Consider the following 19579-nt stretch of genomic DNA (forward strand, 5'->3'; position numbering starts at 1 on the left):
AACTACTCTCAACAGTTGAAAACAGGTCAGCTAAGAAATGCACTGGGCAATGAGGAAACTTCTATGAGTGCCTAGCACATTCGTGTGAGTACAGACATGCAACCCCTTTTTTTAAAGAAATAAGAAGATATGCAAACCATTTAATATATTTAACTGGTGATGTCAAAGACAAGTCTGCTTTTCAGACTTCCACTGTAGATACGTTTTGCAAGTTTCCCTATCAAGAAGCATGTAGTGTATCAGTTGGTCTGTCTAACCAAGGGAGTTTCTTGAAGAAGGAGCACATGTCAAAGGAAAACAAGATCAAGTTATTTCAGTCATTCACACATAGATTTATAATTTTCACAGCTGGTCATCTTTACTAATGAACATACAATGTTTGCTTAAGCTTCAGTTAGAATATAGATACTCGCTTGGAAAAGGCAGTGCATTTAACATTGATTGGCCACTTGCCTATGCAGCTGCAAGTCATGCAGAACTGAATACAGAGTCAAGAATATTCAACTCATGCATTCACTACTAAAAGATTAGTCTTCTGCCTGACAAACATGGGGAAAAATTGTCAAATATGAGTCTGATACAATCTTCTACCCATCATGAGTATACATCAATGGCTCAGGTAGGCAAAAGGAAAAATACTTGTCATGGAAGGACATATAAACAACAGTTTGGAATCAGGTTTTAATGATTTACTTCCATTTAAATTAAATAAACTGTAAGGAAAAAATGAACCTCTAAGCAATGTTTGGTAGTTCAGGAGGATAGCCTTTGATGTGCTACATTTCCTTGAAGAAATTCAAAGCCTTCACTACTTTCAACTCCCTAGGGATTTATTTTACACCACATAACACTCTGGAATGTGACACAGAAGGATACAAGCTAGAATATGTCTGAAATAACGTCCACCAAAAGATGTATGAAGGTCTTAGCAGTGGTCTAGAAAGGAGCATAGCAATGTAAGCAGTCACTGCATCTCTGCTAATGAGTGCTGGCTGTCAGCAAGTACTAAGAGCTGATGAACCTACATGGCTATTGGTTGTGCAATAGCTTTGGCCTTTGCTAGTCATGAGGTATCAGATTAGAGATGTGCTTCACTGGTAAAGACGACTGAACAGAAACAGTCAGATATTGGATGCATTTGTAAGAGGTGTAGAATTTCTTCAAAGCAAATATGTTAATACTATCGGAACATGAAATGAAAGGAAATAAAAATATTCCGTGGATGTGTGTTCCTGGCAAACTACGTGAAAATAGTTACCTCAAAAAGGAAATCAGGAAAAGTCCACAAAAAATGGTGGAGAGGGGAGCAAGAGAAAGAAAAAGAGAAAAAAAGAAAACTGCAAACAAATATATTATGCAAATAAAATCAGATCTTTCAAGCTGAGTTGCTTAGGTTTAAGCATGTTAATTGACAAGAAAAGATGAGAGTCCCTGCAAAAGGCATTTAAGGAAATGTCAAAGGACTGATGCAAACTGAGAAAAGGTAAAGAAGAAATAGGCTGAGGTACAGTAAAGATGGGATAAAAGGTGGGCTCAGAACTTAACGAACACTTCATCTCACTTTCTTCCCAGAACAATGATCCTGGGGCAAAATAATAGGAATAATAGGAAAGAGCTTGCAGAAATAGATGGTACGACAGCCTGTTTCAAGAAAGGGGAAAAGGGATCCCAGCAAATTATTTGTAGGTCCAACCTCAGCACTTCTCAATGAATGTAGAAAAAACAAACAAACAAAAAAACTAAGCCCTTGTAGACCAGTTGTCTTGGACAAGATGAATAATATTCCAGGCAAAGAAAATGTGTTAGGTTGAGGTAGATTCCGTCTATTCAGATTTTGTTATTTTTTCAGTATGCTAGCAAATAGGAATCTATTAGCTAAGCTTTAAAAGAAGGGAAATAGTGGAGATATTGTAAGATAGAAAGGAAAGTGAGTTCAGTGGAAGATTGCAACTGCTGAAAGCAGTACTAACTTGAAGGAAGGTCATTAGTGGAGTTCTTCAAAGTACAACACTGGCCATCTTAGGGCCAGTCTTGCTCTCTGTATTTTCATTACTGAATTTGATGCAAAGATTAGATAAGTCCATTTCCTTCTGACATGGGGCTGGAGGCATCGTCAAAACTGAGAAGGCCTGGGGCTTGAGGGATGGAGTCACAGAAATATGATGAAAGCTCAACAGTGCAAATGCAAGGCACCTGAGACCTGTTCCAAACCACTCCAGATGAGAATGGACAAATCTACACTATTCACTGGAAATTATAGAGGAGAAAACGAATGGTGACCTCAGGTTGACCACAGAGTGACTAAGAGACATAAACAAGGTACAGGAAGGACCTAAAAGGCAACAGAAGCAGGGTTCCTGGGAAAGTTAGTGAAGTATTAGTAGTATTGTACAAGGTCATATACAGAACACTGTGCACAAATTCAGTCACCCTTTTTCAAGAAAGATTATTCAAAAACTGAAACAGGTGCACAGATATGCTACTAGAATGAGATGAAGAATTGAGAGTTAATGTTATATCAGCCTGCCTTCTTTTGTCTAGAAAATAAAAGGCTCAGAAGGGATACAAAAGTCTACTCCTAATTGATGGAAGCACAGATTTTTTTCCAAGAAAGGAAAAAACTGTTTGAACTAAAGTAACATTATCAAAAATACAATGCCACACAAGCTGGACAGAAATGAAATTAGACTGGAGTTAGAAGGAAGAGGAGAGCAGAGGGCATCTCATAGCCATTAGAGCACCCAGGTGTTGAGACAGCCTTTCAAAAGAAGTGGCAGTAAATCCTGAATTCAATAGCATTACTTTCTGAAAAAGAGTACAGGGTAACAGGCTGTGATAGTAGGGCTGGACTGTCTTCCAGCTTTGAAGACAACTTGTTTTGTTTCAGTGAAAATTTGCACTTTTTAGTAAATCTTTTTGTTTGTTTTTTTGTTTTTTTAACCATTTCAGAGTTGAGTCAAGTCATCTTTAGTTGTTGAAAGATAATAGACACTTTCTTCATTTTGGCAAAGTAGAAAGTGTGGATAGAAGAGAGTGAAATGACAATTCTGTTTTGCCTTAGATACCTCAATGAGCCTAAGAAATGATCTGACATATATATATCAAAGCAAAAACAATACCAGAGTGTTTTAATCAGGGAAAGATTAAGAAAGAAAGGCCAAAATAAATGTAAATATAAGAACTCTGCTCAAAAAATTATCGATAGGAACAGAGTATTACTTTCTTGCTCTTAAGGAAATCCTCCTGTACATAATCTGTTCTAACACTTCATGAAAAAATAACACATTAAAATACTTAAGCTCATTTCTTTCCCTTAGTCTTACCTTCACAGTATGTACTCAGCGTTTTATGCAGAGGCATGTGGGTAAGATTAAGGAGAATCTTTTTTTTCTTATGCTTCCACATGATTTTTTAAAACTGTTTGGTGTTCCTTTGAAGACTGTAGCAGTAGTTTACATACTGAATATTCATCACTAGTATGGAGGGTGAAGCACTAACTGTACACCATACTCCCTGCCTTTTTTAAATATTCATTGTCAAGTAACCATCCATGCAGCCTCATAAAGTATTAACTATTTAAGTAGGGAAGATCTCTGCGTAACTGCATAGCACAAATCCTACGTGATTTAAATCCCACACAATCCTATTAAAACCCAAAGAGCTTCAAGTTGTTTATGTTAGCTCAGTATCTAATATTAACACCTGGTTTTGAAAATTTACATAAGCAATACTGCTCCACTAGACCAGTAGGACAGGACAAAGTAAGTCCAAACTTCTTGACTGATTTGGGTATATAAATAAATTATGTCTACATCTTGAACTTCAGCACTGCATGCTTTACTTGGTTCACTGCTTTTCAAAAACTTCCATTTTATGTATTATATATCATGTTAGAAAGTACAATTGTGCTACATCTCCTGAATTGTCTTTCCTGAATTTGAAGATAGCCTGCATTTCCGTGAATAGTGGCTGCTGAATAGACCATGTATGGAAGTGTCAGACTGATAGATTCATTTATTTTGTGAAACGTATAGTCCAAATGCCGTATTTAGTTGGAGGAGTAGTTTCTATTTTTTTTTTTTTTTTTATTTTTCAGCTATTCAACTTACTTAACTGACCCAAGTGTAAGCAATTTGTCAGGACAATGAAATCATGGTGTGGAGCATTCACACCAAAGATGTATTACTGCAGCACATCACGATTGCAGCTGAAGTTCATAAAAATTAGATGGAAATGGACAAAGCTGTGAAAGAATATTTGGCCTTCACAGATATCCACTGCTATCTACAAGTAAGTAACTTCTACATGACAGAATGCTTCCAATAGCAAGGATCAGGGCTTGATACCCTTTCTGGGGTGTATGAAAGAACTGGACAGATATTTTACATATTTTAAATGAAACACTAATAGTTTGAAGTCCAGTACTGACCAACCCTGCTGCTACTAGCTTAAGCATCACAGGTGCTCAGGTCCCCTTAAAATTTAAAAATGGGAAGGGCATTTTCTAAGATGTAGTCCGTTGGCTATGAATACCCCCAGCTATTATTCAAAATACAGCAATAATGCCTTGACTCACACCTAGAGAAAAATCAGCAGATGGTCTCTTTCCTCTTCATATAGAAGTGTGTCCTGGTTTCAGTTAGGACAGAGTTAATTTTCCTCCTAGTAGCTGGTAGAGTGCTATGTTTTGGATTAGGATGAGAAGAGCGCTGATAACATGCTGATGTTTTAATTGTTGTAGAGCAGTGCTTACACCAAGCCAAGGACTTTTCAGCTTCTCGCTCTGTCCTGCCAGCGAGCAGGCTAGGGGTGCAGCAGGAGCTGGGAGGGGACAGACCCAGGACAGCTGACCCAAAGTGGCCAAAGGGGTATTCCATACCATGTGACATCATGCTGAACAATATATAGGGGTGGCTAGCCGGGGTGAGGGGTCCGGCTGCTCAGGCATAGGCTGGGCATCGGTCAGCGGGTGGTGAGCAATTACATTGTGCATCACTTGTTTCGTACACATTATTATTATTAATACTATTATCATTATTATTATTATTATTGTTATTATTATTTTCCTGTCTTAATAAACTGTTTTTATCTCAACTCACAGGCTTCACTTTCCTGTTTCTCTCCCCCATCCCAGAGAGGGAGAGGGGAGGGTGAGCGAACGGCTGTGTGGTATTTAGCTGCCAGCCAGGCTAAACCAGAACAAAGTGCCAGTTAAATATAAAAAGGATAAAGCTAACAGTTGTGTGCCAACTATGCCAAAACATAGAAATATTGCCAGGTGTATGAATCTTTTCTTTTGACTCGTATGTCCCTATATTTTAGTTTTCTTTACTAAACTCCAAAGTACCTGTGCATGTAAGAGACATTAGAAATATCTGATCACTGCCACTAGATTTCTGCCTCTATTGCTAACTTAGAGATTGTACCAGCATGCAGTGTCTTTAATTGCTACCAACAGGAAGAAATCTTTCCTTAGGATCCATTAGCTAATGACTTCCTCCCTTACTAAGTTGTAATTCTACAAAATTGTTTGTCAAACTGGCCATTTGCCTTCTTGGAAGCCAGATGTGAAGGATCCAAACAGGTAGGAGACATGACTACAAACACATACATGTAATCGTATTAGCAATTATATGCATTTATATGGTAACCTCATAAAGTTATTTTCCTAATACATTTTAAGTATCCACTCAAGTCATACTTAGGTCTGAAGCAAATATTTTCAAGAGCCAATAAATTAATAAGTTAATTACTAGTTTTGCAGCATTCTTAACCATTCAAGCTCTAGGGTTTTTAGATCAGCAGCAATATATATAGTTCTATAGGATGGCCCAGATACAGTGTGTTTGCTAGCCTTTGGACATCTGCTTGAAGTTATATCAATAAGACAGTACACTGGAGGTGTTACATGTAACGCAGCTGAGGACACACAATCCCAAAGACACATTCACAGAATACAGCACTGTATCTACTACACCACAAGGCAAACATATACTTTGAACATGTAAATAGGGCCCAGGCAATGTGGTGTACTGAAAGTGCATTTGAATTTCCTCATTCTGAGCAGCTGCACTGAAATTCAGCTGTGAAGATGCTCATGATGAGGAGGACATGCGCTGGTCTTTCAGCTTTCAGCATCTGAGTGTGTTCACCTGTAAATATACTCCTAATCCATAGGAAAAGGCAGTGGGAAGTTTCAGTGTTTATTAAGAGTGAGCTGCTTTCCTGTGGCAGGGCTGTGTGACTAATGCATGAGAGTCATTCTTCGCAGTTTCAGCTACTTGTAACAACCTAAAGTTCTGCCTCTCAAACTCATGCTAGTCAGGAATTGCAATATCTCCACTGTATCATCTTCTGAGTACAGTCTGGAGTATGCTAGATTAAAACCCTTTTATTGGACTTTGGTACTGTAAGTGACTATCTGCCACCATTACCTACTTAAAAAAGACTGGAAGCAAGCTTTCTACATTAGCTCAACATTAGTTTTTCAAAATTGTCTTTCTGCTGAAATGTTTTCAAATGCATTTTGAAGGTTGGTATTATCCGTGTTGTTTCTGTTTCTATATTTGGAGTCATAATAGTGTTTTGCCACAGAAACAAGTCATTGTGAGGTAATTAGATACTGCACAAACTGTTCTGCAGTAACTGCAGAAGACAAGAACTTGTTAACCTATGCAACAGAGAAACCTCAAGAAAGCTTAGGCCTCTGTGAATGACAGGATAGTTCCCTCAGCAGGGGACACCATGGGATAAAAACTTGTGCACAGGCTGTTGGCACACACTGACTTATGCTTTTGTCAGAGACTTTAGCTTGTGAAGTATATCAACTCCCTTGGTAAAAATAAAAATAAAATAATAAAAAAATAATGTTTTCATGAAATCATTGAGAATTTTTCCATCCTCCTGTTTACTAGGACCAAAAAAACAAAGCAATTCTCCTAATGATCTGAGGGCTCTCTTGACTCCATCTATCGAAATAATACAACACATTTTCTTATTCGTAGTTCTAAAGTGTGAATACACAGTTTATATGTTTACTTAAAATATCTGTATGCAAGTAATGGCATCAACTACACCGCCAGAGATTTTGCCAATTGCAGTGTATCACTTCAAATGCTCACAAGACTGGGAAAATTGATGATGATAATGTTTGATTATAAACCATTTAGTAGTCTATTTGCTCTCTTGCCAGACGTGCCTAACTCCTTTTGTCATCCTTGAGAGTGCATTCACATGCAGCAAGAAGGATCCCTACATGTAGCACTTCTCTTTCTGTAGATTTAGGATTCCTGCCTGTTCTTTCATTTTGGGCACAGTGCTCTGTCACCCGATGGGAAAGTCCCTCATGTGAGCAGCACCTCGAGCTCCATATCCGCTTGCCTGGCACTGAGTGAAGACTCTAGCTGGAAGCAGAAGGAGCACGCAGCCTGCCAGACCCTGGGCACAGCCCAGCACATGTGAGGAGCTGGTGCTGGCAGTGCAGTGAAGGCTCCTGTTATTTCTGGGACCTCAGTGGCAGGCTGAGCTTCCCACCAGACAAATAACAACTCAGCAGTTCTAGGGAAGTGCTCTCTGCAAAGGATTTAGGTACCCATCAAATGGATCCTTTTAGAGTCTGGGGTTGAAACAATAATCCATTTACTTTTCATTTCCCACTAACCAGAGAGACTGCAGCAGTGTCCCAGTAGTGCTGAATGTGTATAGTGAACAGTGTGAATAGGGAATGCTATTGTTGCTGAGAGAGCTCTTTTCTTTTACAGAGGCTGTTTTATATAGGGAATACCTTAGCTATCCTCCTTGGAGTATAGCATCTTAAAAAAATCACGAAGCCCATGTCAGAACTCCTCCCAGAGAGACTCTTGCGACTCGCTCTCTGGAAACCTAGTTGTAACTGTGGAATAACCTTCCACAGCCTTCCTACATTAGAAGGCTGCGGATGTAGGAGCAGCCTTCCTACATTAGACCCAGGCAGCCAGTACCTTCAAACACGGGCCAACACGAACGTTCCATGTCAGGCAGCTGTTTTGCTCATACGGTGCTTCCTAAGGCTCTAATCAGCTGTAAGCTCCTAGTGACAAGGACCTCCCTATTTGTACATGTTTACCCAGCACACAGCATCACTGTGGAAGCCTACAGGAAGATCTAGCAGGTGCTATCATGGTATCAATCATAAGTAGGTAGCACAGGATAAGTAAAAGCCCATTATCCAGAAAAGCTGCAGAGAACATTCATTATCTAAGGTTCCTACTTTTCTCCCTTTACCCCTCTATCTTCCAAATCACATACTGGCAGACAGAAAAACTTTTCATGTGCAAGTCAATTAAAAATTTAGAGGTCATGCCTTTTGAGCTGGATGTTGGTTTTCAGTAAGGTAAATTAAACCACATTTAGTAATCAATAAATAAAAGGTTGGGGAAAAAAAATCATTTTCCAGGTAGCGTACATAAGGATTCTTGTGCCAAAACTGTCACTTATATCCCGTTTCAACTGCTGGCTTGTTAAACAGTGAAAGTTCACTGATGGGTCTGCCAGATTAGATGAGGCAGGTGAAACATCCCAAGCCCCCACCAAAAAATCTCCTCTCCATACCTGTGAGAAAATCAATCTTTCCAACTATGAACAAAACCCTTTAAGTGATCTGATGCTCAGTGTGAAAATAACTAAAATCATCTGTTGGCATTGATCCCCACCCTGACCCCCATCACTCCCCCAGGTCATTTGAGTAATAAGGAGATGAAAAATAAAAACCAAATTCCCCAGACACAAACATCTCAAAAGGCAAATGGTTTCCCAGTTCAGAACCCTGAGCCTCCCAGGTGACAGGGAGAATTCAGAAGTCAGGAGTGTCAGAGCAGGCACCACAATCAGAGGTGGCTCACAGCACTCTAATGCTGATCCTGGCACAGGGCTGCAAATAAAAATCAAAGCAACACATCTCTTTTCAAAACAAAGGAAGAGTTAAAAAAAAATAAAAAGGAAAAGAAAACATCTAATTCTTCAAGTACCTTTGATTCCTGGCTGGTGGTTGATGCTGGAGAGGGGGGCTGCTCTGTGCTCTCCACTTCATTCTCTTTCTCCACACTATCCACGCTGACTTCAGTCATGCTGCTCGGAGGAATCATTTTGCCTCTAAAACACCGCGACTATCGGGAAAAAGGGCTACAGACCTTTCTTGCTTTTTTCATTTAATGTCCTCTTTCTTCTCTGCTCTTCTCGAGCAAATGAACTCCAACCACTCAGTTTCACTACATTTACAAGAGCAGAATTCTCTGGATTTTCTTTTTTCCCTTATCCTCCTCCCCCTCCCTCCCCTCCTCTATGCAATTCTGCTAGCGAGGGGAGTAAGTTATCGATGGCTCCATAGGGCACATGTGTGCCTGCTTCTCTCCTTTCCCCGATCCTCCTCTCCTCTGTGTGAAGCCTGGAGGTGTGGAGCAGAGTCGTGACCATCAGCCCCGCGATCAGATGGGAGTGAAGCAAAGCAGAAAGCCCCAGCCATGCACATACACGGGGCACCGGAGGGAGGAGTTATATTTCCAATGCTTTGAATAGCTTTGGGGAGCATGTGCTGTCATAGTAGTGAAAGAAAGTAATGCGTGCATGCACACACACACACACACAACACACACACACAATACACACACACAATACACACACACAGGCAGGCAGGGTACGTGAGGTTTGGCAACATTTTACCTTTTAATCACGCTGAAGAAGGCAGAGTTTGAAGGGCAGCTTTATATTCTCATAAATCTGGTGATTTCCCAAGAAGGGCTCTAGAAACTGAGAAGAAAAATGACCCTCCCTTTACTTTGTCCCAGAGAAGATTATTAAGAATCCTAACTACTGATGTCTCTAAAACACCCACCCTGCCTTACACCCCAAGCAAGTGACAGGACAGGGGCAGGGGAAAGGCACCTGTGGCTCCACATGCTTTTTGCTCCCCTCTGGGGCAGGGGAGCCCCACTCTGAGCCACGCACACGCAATCATGGTCAGCCCGAGCTCCTGCCACCACACGAATCCTGTACCTGTAGGTTGTCATAGTGATAACACTCAATCGGGCTGCAACGGAGCAGAGGCAGCTGTTGGGAAGGGCCTGCCAGCATTCCCCAGTGCCGTCTTTCCCAAGGATGCGGTGCCCAAAGTCATACTTGGGGGGCTGCAGTAGCGCTGGCAGAAGGTCAGTACGACTTTGCTGGCTGGCTCAGCTCTTGTCTTGGATTTGAATCAGCTGCAAAGGTGCCTGTCAGCTCTCTTCCCCGCTGACTTAAGGTCTGCGTGGTGAAAGGTTAAATGGATTTGCTCCCCACCAGATGTATGTTCTGCAGAGCAGAAGCCACTCTGTATGGCTGCTGGAGATGCCTCTTTGTGTTTCCTTTGAAGAAAAAAGAAAAAAAGCAACCCAAACATGTTTCCAATAAGCAGTGCTTATATCCCTTAAAGTGAGAAGGAAAAAAAAAAATCTTGCTAAGTAGATTTTTTCCTGGAGATACAGGTAAACATGTTTGGAGATGATTTGCTGACATCTGAGCCAGACAGGAGTTTCAGGACCTTGTCAGCTCTGGGAGAGGGTACCAGATTCCCTTCTGGTCCCATCCCTTAGAAACACAATCGCTACCTGGGGCCGCCTTGCAGGCCTTCTCTGCCCCCAAATGATCCATGGGTGAAAGTGAAGCAGTTTATCAAGACAGGAATTGTACAGATGAAAGCCTGAGCAGAAAGTGCCCTGCAGACTCTGTATTCTTTATAACTATGCAGAAACCGGGGGCAGGGGGGGAAGACTTTCTTTGAAGCTTGTGAAGCTTTGTGAATTTTTAGGACTGGCAGTTAGATGAGGAAAAAAGCCTTTTTCTTTGAAATAGAACATATAAGATACTGAAATCTTTAGCAGACAATAAACATGAAATACCACAATGCTATTTGTACCACCACTTCAGAGCAAAAGCTCGTCTTAGGAGTCTGCCAGCAAAACTCATTATTTGGCCTGTAGTCGCTAACACCATTACAGGGATCAAAACGAGAACACAGGTTGCTGTTGAGGCAGCTTCAGTGACAACTGAGACTGAAGCAAGGAAACACAGAGCTTGGAGGGACAGATTTGGCAGGTAAGTGAAGGAATTTATTTCCAAGGGTTTGGTTTCTAAAATACGGCAAAGTCTTAGACTGTTCTCTTTAGAGCCAGAGGAATTCTCCAGGCACAAAGCTCACATCTTCCACCCACTAAGTGAGATTTACGTGCTGCTGTACAATCAGCCTCCTAGCAATGAGGAGGGACTGGGCAGAGTCACAATTTGGGAGAATTAGGGTAGCTGCAGGCAACAGAGATCTTGGCAGGGCGACAGCAAATGAACAGTCCAGCTCTGGCAGTGGTGTCCTTCCCTGATGGTCCAGCCCAGACAGGGCAAGGGCATGGGGTCTGCCTGCTGCAAGGTTTGCTCTGTGTGTCCAGCAGTGGAACAGGTGAGAATCACAAAACTATTTTTCATTCATGTCCCCAGCAGTGCCAAGAAACAGTCTTTTCTGTCAAGAGGCTCAAAAGCATCTTCTTATAGTGAACATATAGGCCACATCTGAAATAGGCCTGGAGTGGCTGGTTAATAGTTAATGCTCTAAGTGTTATGAAATCCTGCACACATTTTGTATGAAAAGCTTGTAACGTCATGACTATGTAAGTGACTGTCATACCACTCTCTACTCACCCCCCCCTTTTTTTTTTTTGTTTTACCAAATTAGTACTGACACCTGCTGCACTCTCTCTCTTCTTCCAATTACTCACTTGTCAACCACAACTGATCTGTCAGTTTCTTGACAATTAGCCTGGGAAAGATGAGTCAAACCTAAAATCTTACCAAAAAAGCAAAAAGAGAAAGAAGCTGGATTTCTTACATTTTTATTTCCTTCCACAGAAGCTGGCTACTGAAAATCAAATATTCAGTATAACAAAACAGACTGATCAAATTAGATGAGCCTACAACTCCCACTCTCTCCCATGCTTCACTCTTGAGAAGTTGGACTTATGATTAGTGCCGATCAGTCTCTAAGTGAAGGTACTCAGCGGAAATGTGAGCACTGCAGCACAGTGCTAAACAAGAGGAAATTGAACAGATTCTCTAGTGAAGAGATGAGTGTAGATTTCTGAAGTGGAGAAAGGAAATTTGGATGAACAAAATATGAGAATGGATTCTCAGCCCCCAGCTGAAGTTGTTGCACTGTGTAAAGGCACTTAAATGCTGCCTGGAGTCACCACCAAGCACTCTCTTGTTGGGTGGTGCAAAACTGAGTGCATAGATGCTATGTTTCATCCTCCCTCCTGTCTCCGGGCCACACACATAAAGGTGACAGGGTATGATGCAGAGCTCTCCTCTGTGCTGGGGCTCCAGCTGTTCTTCTTGAGCACTGTCTGCAGCCCGCTCAATCAGAGCATTCAAAAGGCTCCTGGCACCAGGAATACATACTCTGATTATTAATACACATGGCTGTACTGCCAAGTCCTACCTGCTGTAGAGCTCCACAGTGGCAAGATTAAGTTGATGTAGGTGTTTTGGCCCATGCCATGTTCTTTCACCTTCTTCTTCTGGTGCAGACATTCCTCTGATATATTTAAGCACCTTTCTGCAAAAGAGTTACATGAGCACAGCTGGATTTCTCTAAGAGGAAAATTATGAAGTCAGCACTTATCAAAAGATGTTATACCTGATTAGACACCCCAGGCATTTACTAGAGAAAAATACTAAGTATAAAGGAGAGAGGGAGCTACAGGTATCATTATTTACTGCCTGGTGCATAAACCAGCTCATAGTCCTGAGCAAAATGGATATAAGCTTGCTTATAGAGACAATACCGATAAACAACACTTTTAAACCACTATGTTCCGCCCTCTAGGAATAGACAAAGCAGGGAGGAATCAGGATGTCTGCCACCAAAGCACAGTGCTAAAAGGGAAGAGGATTGCAGTCTACTGAGAGTCCAAGTGGTTGCAGACTGAGTGCTACAGAAAACCATTAGACATGGAAAAAGGATATCATTCTGGTACTTGCAGTGCAACTTTATCATCCTCTCTCTACGTCACTCAGTTCAATTTGTGAATGTTCCAGGTGAGAAGTTGTAGCTTCATTTCTTACTCCATCCAATTTTGTCTTTGTGGAAACTGGCAACAGGATACCCATCTAGTACCATTTGCGATGGGAATTTTACTTTTGGCATAGTGCATTTGGCCAGACGTATCAGCAGACATGTTCACTAGGCTGTACTCTCAAACATCCACTATTGCCCACAGCTGGCTACTAGACTGCAAAGACCAGACCATTGCTTTAGCAGAGAATTTGCCTGTGTTTCCAAGTAACAGGCTTGTGGGCACTTCTCCACCAGAAAACATTGTACCCGCAGAGAAAACAGTATTAAAATAGCATCAGGTGGCTGTTTTTTTTTTTTTCTTGTTATTTTGTTTTGTTTGTAGCCACATACCCCTTGTTTGCTATCGGTAGAATCTTGGCAGTTCATCAAGCAGCTAACATAGCAACAACCCTTCCCACACCCCAGGATTTCATTTATCAAAATGCCATCCAAGGGCTACAGTCACCAGCTCATCAAGCTGGAAGCAGAAGCCAGTCAACGCTCTGAAAGCATTCACAGTACTAGTGGGATAATGGTGACTTGTATTTTGACTAAAACGATCTCAAAGTACTTTTTGGAGTTAAAGTAGTAAGCCTCCCACTGCTTCCAGGAGTGCTTATACTGTAACAAGGGAGTAAAGGTAGAGGAAGCCAAACCAACAGATTTGTGCTTGTACTTAAGCGTGAGATAAATAGAACCTCTGCCTGAGCATTAATTTCAAAACCCATCTCTCTCTCCATCCATGGCAATGCTACAGGGAGTGATGCAGAGACAACAGTGCAGCTTGGGCAACTTGAACCTATCTTTCAGAGAGATTATGATGAGATTGAAATACTGCTACCCCATCATCTAGTTCAAGAAAATGAAGAATGCTGCATCCTCTTGTGACAGCAAGAAATGTTTGAGAAGGGGAGAAGAGGATGTAATTATAAAAGATGGAATTTAGCCAAGATACAGCATGTAATATGTTCAGTCTTACAAAAAGCAGTGAGGTACCTTTAAATAACTAGCAACAATCCCAACCTGATTTTACATCTTTGCTAGCAGTGTGATTCCTTCTCTCTTTTTATAGGAATGTGATATAAAAAGAGGCCTGTGGAATCAGTAGCACCACTTCCTGCAACTCACAGATACTTGTAGAAATTCCTGCCATTTAATAGCCATCTACTGACTCGGTCCAACATGACTGTAGCGGGAATGCCCTCACCCAGTTCAAAGGGTTGCTGTGGTGGTGATTCAGCTATGCAAGCACAATGTACTAAATCCTTTCATGGTATCTGTGCTCCAAATATTTAAAGAGGTAACAAAGTTATGATAATTAATACTATCTCCCCCCCTTTTTCTGGACTCTGCTTTAACCTCACCTCTGTTCCCCAGGATGAAAAGCCTCATAGAAAGTAAGACTCTTCCTGATTACTGTCAGTACAACTCAGAAGACTCTTATATAAACCCAGCCAGCTCTACCTACTTCATCTTCTTCTCAGCTGTTTCCAGGGTGGGGTGGGAGGAAACCCCAACAGGGTCACCATCCTGGATCTTGGGCATTTTTTTTTTTTTTCCTTTTCTGAATAGCTTTCAGTAGGAGGGAGCTTTCAGTCATCTTTCTTTCCTAAATCCCCTCCAACCTGAATTCTCACTGAAATTTCCTTGTCCAATTGTCATCCTTTTCAGGTATGAGTTGAGTATTACAGCTCACTGGGCTTTACTGGATTTGTCTTAGGTACCTGCTTGTTCCATCACTCTGGTATTGAAGAGTGTATTATAATGAGTTAGTTCTTAACTAATGCCAATGAAAATGCACTTAGAGCAAAGTTTTGTTTAGAATGTAAATAGAATCCAAAACAAGATCTGCCAAACATTCCCAGCATAGCTAATGGTGAACACAAGGATATGTATATATATATACATATATATATATATATTTTTTTTTTCTCCTACAGATATCTTATGGCTACGCACCAATTTTTAAAAGGCTGTGCATGCACAGAATTTCCTGTCTTAGGTAGTTATAGCGTGCCTGTCACTGTAATATTTAGGCACAAACATGTATACTGAATGCAAAATAAACCTCCCTGTTTACTGCAAACCTGCAACAATTGTGCTATCATATTTTGCGTTGAAAGAAAACAGGATTTCTTAACATGCCAATGACCTCTGTCAGAAAAGCAGGACTTTTCTACAGAGTGTCAGAACTCAGTTACACACAGCAAATCTTTAAGTGCCTTTGGACCTGGTAGGATGAAAGGCTTCACAGAAATATCAGAAATTATCATCATCAAGATTAACGTTCCACTCTATCTGATTAGTGCATGTGTCAAATGGAATAGGAGTATGTATGATGAGTGTTGCCCACTGTTATGTAAGTTATTATAATGAACTATTACAGTTCTTAAACAAGAATAAATAAAGTGTTCAGCCTATTATAAATTGAATTGGAAAGCGAATATCTTACAACCCAAATATATTGTTTTTGTTTCTTGAATCTTGATAAGATGCAAAACTTAAAAGATATTGATGGAAGATGGGCTGTGCTTTCTCTACATAGTTACCAAAATTAAAATGTTGAAATTAAAATGTGAAGTAAAATTTAATAATTAAGTTTCAAAAAAAAAAAAAGGTAAATCTTAAAAACACTGCAAGAGGTTATCTGTAATATTTTGTATTATTTTAAAGTAACAAAAACTCTTATAATCCAGTGCAAAACGATAGTAGGAGGGTAGATATGATCACTATGATTCTATCAAATATAATCAATACCTTTTTAGAAGGGCTGTGAAAGGTCAATTTACAGAGGAAAAAAAATCAGGTCTCACTATTATGTCTAGAAGCAGTTAAAAAAACCACTAAGTATTTTAGTTGAGAACCTTTCCAACCAGATCTCTCCATGGATATACCATCATTTTTTTGAAGCACTCCAGTTCATACAATAGTTGTATTTCGTTGCTTGAAGCAATAGGAAAGAATATGATCACTTGTTGCCATTTGAAATCTCAACACAGAGCTTTTTGGAGTCACTGCTCCTTTTATAAGTACATATCATTGCCTCATTATCCAAAGAGGTCAAGCCCAGCTGCAACAGCAAAGAATTTCATGAGGAAAGACAGTCAAGATTTTTAGAAGTACAAACATCAGAAAAGAAGATAAATTGAAAAAAAAAAAAAAAGAGTGGAACATTTTTCAAAGTATGAATGACTTTACTTTCCAAATTTCTAATTATTTCTATTCTTTCTTGGATAAAAGAAAGACAAAAGCAAACAAACAAACAAACAAGGTTTTATTTTGTTAGTCATACTGCCTGCTGTAACATCATGCCATACATATAATTCTGATGTCTCAGAGTGGCTGTTCAGGCAGAAAAGGATTGCACACTAGACCCAGTGAAGAGCTTTCCACAGAATGGGTTACCTCAAATTCAAAATGCACAATAACTGACCTCTGTGGTTTTAGACTGAGTAAGCAGGATCACAGAATGATTTGGATTGGAAGGGACCTTAAAGATCACCCAGCTCCAACACCCTGCCATGGGCAGGGACACCTCCCACCAGACCAGGTTGCCCAAAGCCCCATCCAGTCTGGCCTTGAACACCTCTGGGGCTGGGGCATCCACAGCTTCTCTGGGCAACCTGTACCAGTGCCTCACTGCCCTCTGAGTAAAGAATTTCTTCCTTATATCTAAACTCAGCCTCCTCTCTTTTAGTTTAAAGCCATTACCCCTTGTCCTATCACCACATTCCCTGACAAAGAGTCCTTCCCCAGCTTTCCTGCAGGCCCCCTTCAGGTACTGGAAGGCCGCTATAAGGTCTTCTTGAAGCCTTCTCTTCTCCAGGCTGAACAAACCCAACTCCCTCAGCCTGTCTGCATAGGACAGGTGCTTCAGCCCCTTGATCTTTGTCGCCCTCCTTTGGACTCATTCTAATACTTCCACGTCCTTCTTGTGCTGGAGTCCCCAGAGCTGAACGCAGGATACTGAATTATGTTGTAGATTTATTCGTATGATTGGTCAAATTGATTTTAGCAAGATTATTCAGCCAATTAAATTACACAAGTGATGATTTAGCTAATAGGTTTATGTATCATTTTAATTTTTTTTTTTTTTTTTTTTACTGGACCATGAGGAAAGAAAAGAATAACGAGCAAAGAGCATGAGGATAGCTGAAACCTAGAGGAAAAGCAAGTTATTCCAGTTTCCTAGGAAGGACTAATATTTAGCATGCTTTAAGTTAGCCAAAAGCAGAACTAACAGCAAGGTACAAGTGGTTTGACTTTTAGAAATGCAGGGGACTAACAACTAAAGAAAGAAGCCATTTATAGCAGAAGCAGCAGCCATCATCACATAATGCAAGGGATTGTTTCAAACTGGGGCATTCTTCTGAGATCTCAGAGAAGGAAATCCAGTGGATTTGGTAATCCAAATGATCAGAACATTCAAGAGGCACAAACACTAGGAAGATATAACATCAGTCAGAAGAGGATTTTGATTCATAAGATAATACGAAAAGGAAAGTACTATCAATTAAGCTGCAATACAACAGAAGAGATTCTCTTTCCAAGTGAATGTGACCAGCCCTCAAACATGAACTCATATGAACACACAAAGTTTATACCTGAACTGTGAGCTCTTCAGGCTCTATTCTTCAGTCGTGCTATTTTGAGTTTGTACAGCACATAGGATCTTCCTTTGCTTTCTGGCTTGTCTTGGGTATTACAGTAAAACAAACAAATAATCATTTAAAATAGTGGATGCGTGTCTGCTCAATCCCAGGAGCACTGTAAATCTAACTTGTGAAATATTTGGCTGTGTTCAAAGACCTTATCATCAAAATTTTCCTTTTGTTTTCCCTTCTCCCGCACGCTCCCAATTTGCTGTGATAAACAAAATCCTGCTTTTATGCACTGACCATCAGAAACTAGAGGAGGAGGTATTCAAGCATTTTAGCAATGAAAAATAAACCCACAATCATATTTTCAAGACCAAAATATTAAAAAAAAAGACATCAAAATAAGAAAGTAGAAGCTAAACACTAGATATTTTTATATATATGTTTTTATGCTGCATACGTAGCCCAATAATGGCTTCACATATTGCAGAAACATTGAGTGATAGACAATACTAGGCAGTAATGCTCAGGGAAGGTGGGGAAAAGATCGCTGCAGCAAGGACTCCATACATCAAAAAAAAGATCCAATTGGAGAAAGATCCAATTTGGAAACAAAATGGCTGCCGCATATTTGTGTGACCCCCTAATAAGAGCTTTGTGTAGCAAATCTATTTCTGTCTTCCACACAGAGAAGAAAAGAATGTGCAGAAATGTGAGACATGTTTTAACTGCAGATTGTTGATAAAGCTTTTGACTTTATAGAGGTGTATTTTTAATCCTGTTGCAGCTAGTGGATTTATAAGGATACTTGCAATACATCTTAAAAGCCATTTCTCCATTAACTGAAATACTCTGTCCTCAAATCTCCATGGGTGGAATTTTCAAAAATGCATCATGGGGCTTTATCTTCTTCCAGAGATGTGAAAACTGCCTTCCTTTGACCCATACAAAACAGCTGGACCATAACTGAGCAGTTAGCTGAAATCCCTACCACTACATTTGTACAGAAAGGTTTAGATATATTTTACTTGTTACTACTTCTCTTACTATTAGTCACCTAGAAATTATGCCTGAACCATATGCTCAGGAAAAAAATAAAAATAATCTGGTGCTGGATTCACTCACTTTATGTCCATATTTTTTAAAAAAAGTCATGATTGAAAGCTTTATTCCACTGAACCTGAATTTTATCTAATCTACATGTAAGAAGGAAGTTGAAAGTAGAATAAAATACATGATAACAATGCAGCTGTAACCATTTTTTCCAAGTCCTTTATTGTCAGATGTTATTTGCTTAGCAACTGGAAAATAGGCTATCAAAAAAGACATGGAGAGAGTTTTCCAAAAGACATGAATGACACCAGGGCATCAAACTTTGGTTAACCAAAGACAGATAAAGCTAACTTTTTAGAGAATTCTCTCAGTATAAAGAGAACATATCTCCCTCCCACCCAGGGAGGCGCTTTGAGAATTACAGTAAAAGCTTCTGTGCCAATTCTATAAAACACCATCCCTGAGCAACATAGCTTTGCACATGAAGTTTCAGTCATATTATACTACTGACAAGGGGAAGACATTCACATTCAATTTCCAAGAGACTAAATATTTTTAAAGAGAATTGTCTTAAAGGGGAATTTTGAGGATGCATGCAAAATGCTGGGACCACTGAAATCAGTAAATGGTCCCAGGATTTCATCCCTGCAACCAAATACAGATGGTTTCAGATAAGGATGTCTGGCGAGATATCTGTGGGAATAAAATGATTCTGAAAAAACAGGCCATAACAGTTATCTGGCAAACAGATCAGACAGTGCTATTATAGTCAGCAGGCAAACCATTTTCCCTGTTAATTATATGCATCTAATAT

The 19579-nt window shown here is 40.1% G+C and overlaps 1 protein-coding gene across 5 annotated transcripts in view; it reads right to left on the reverse strand.

The window, feature by feature from the left end:
• STAC (SH3 and cysteine rich domain) overlaps positions 1 to 19579 on the reverse strand; it is a 95405-nt gene that overhangs the window by 71419 nt on the left and 4407 nt on the right. For 2 of the 5 annotated variants that reach the window (XM_040548581.1, XM_040548583.1), the window contains exons 2-5: positions 12497 to 12613; positions 10030 to 10376; positions 9697 to 9783; positions 9006 to 9421 (exon numbers count right to left, since the gene is read on the reverse strand). The exons of 1 other annotated variant lie outside the window; for it this stretch is intronic. In XM_040548581.1, the coding sequence (XP_040404515.1) occupies positions 9006 to 9122 (117 nt within the window). In that variant the 5' untranslated portion in view covers positions 9123 to 9421; positions 9697 to 9783; positions 10030 to 10376; positions 12497 to 12613. 2 more of the 5 variants (XM_040548584.1, XM_040548582.1) reach the window with 2 other exon arrangements.

Source organism: Cygnus olor, chromosome 2, assembly GCF_009769625.2.
Source record: "Cygnus olor isolate bCygOlo1 chromosome 2, bCygOlo1.pri.v2, whole genome shotgun sequence".
NCBI classification, from domain to species: domain Eukaryota; kingdom Metazoa; phylum Chordata; class Aves; order Anseriformes; family Anatidae; genus Cygnus; species Cygnus olor.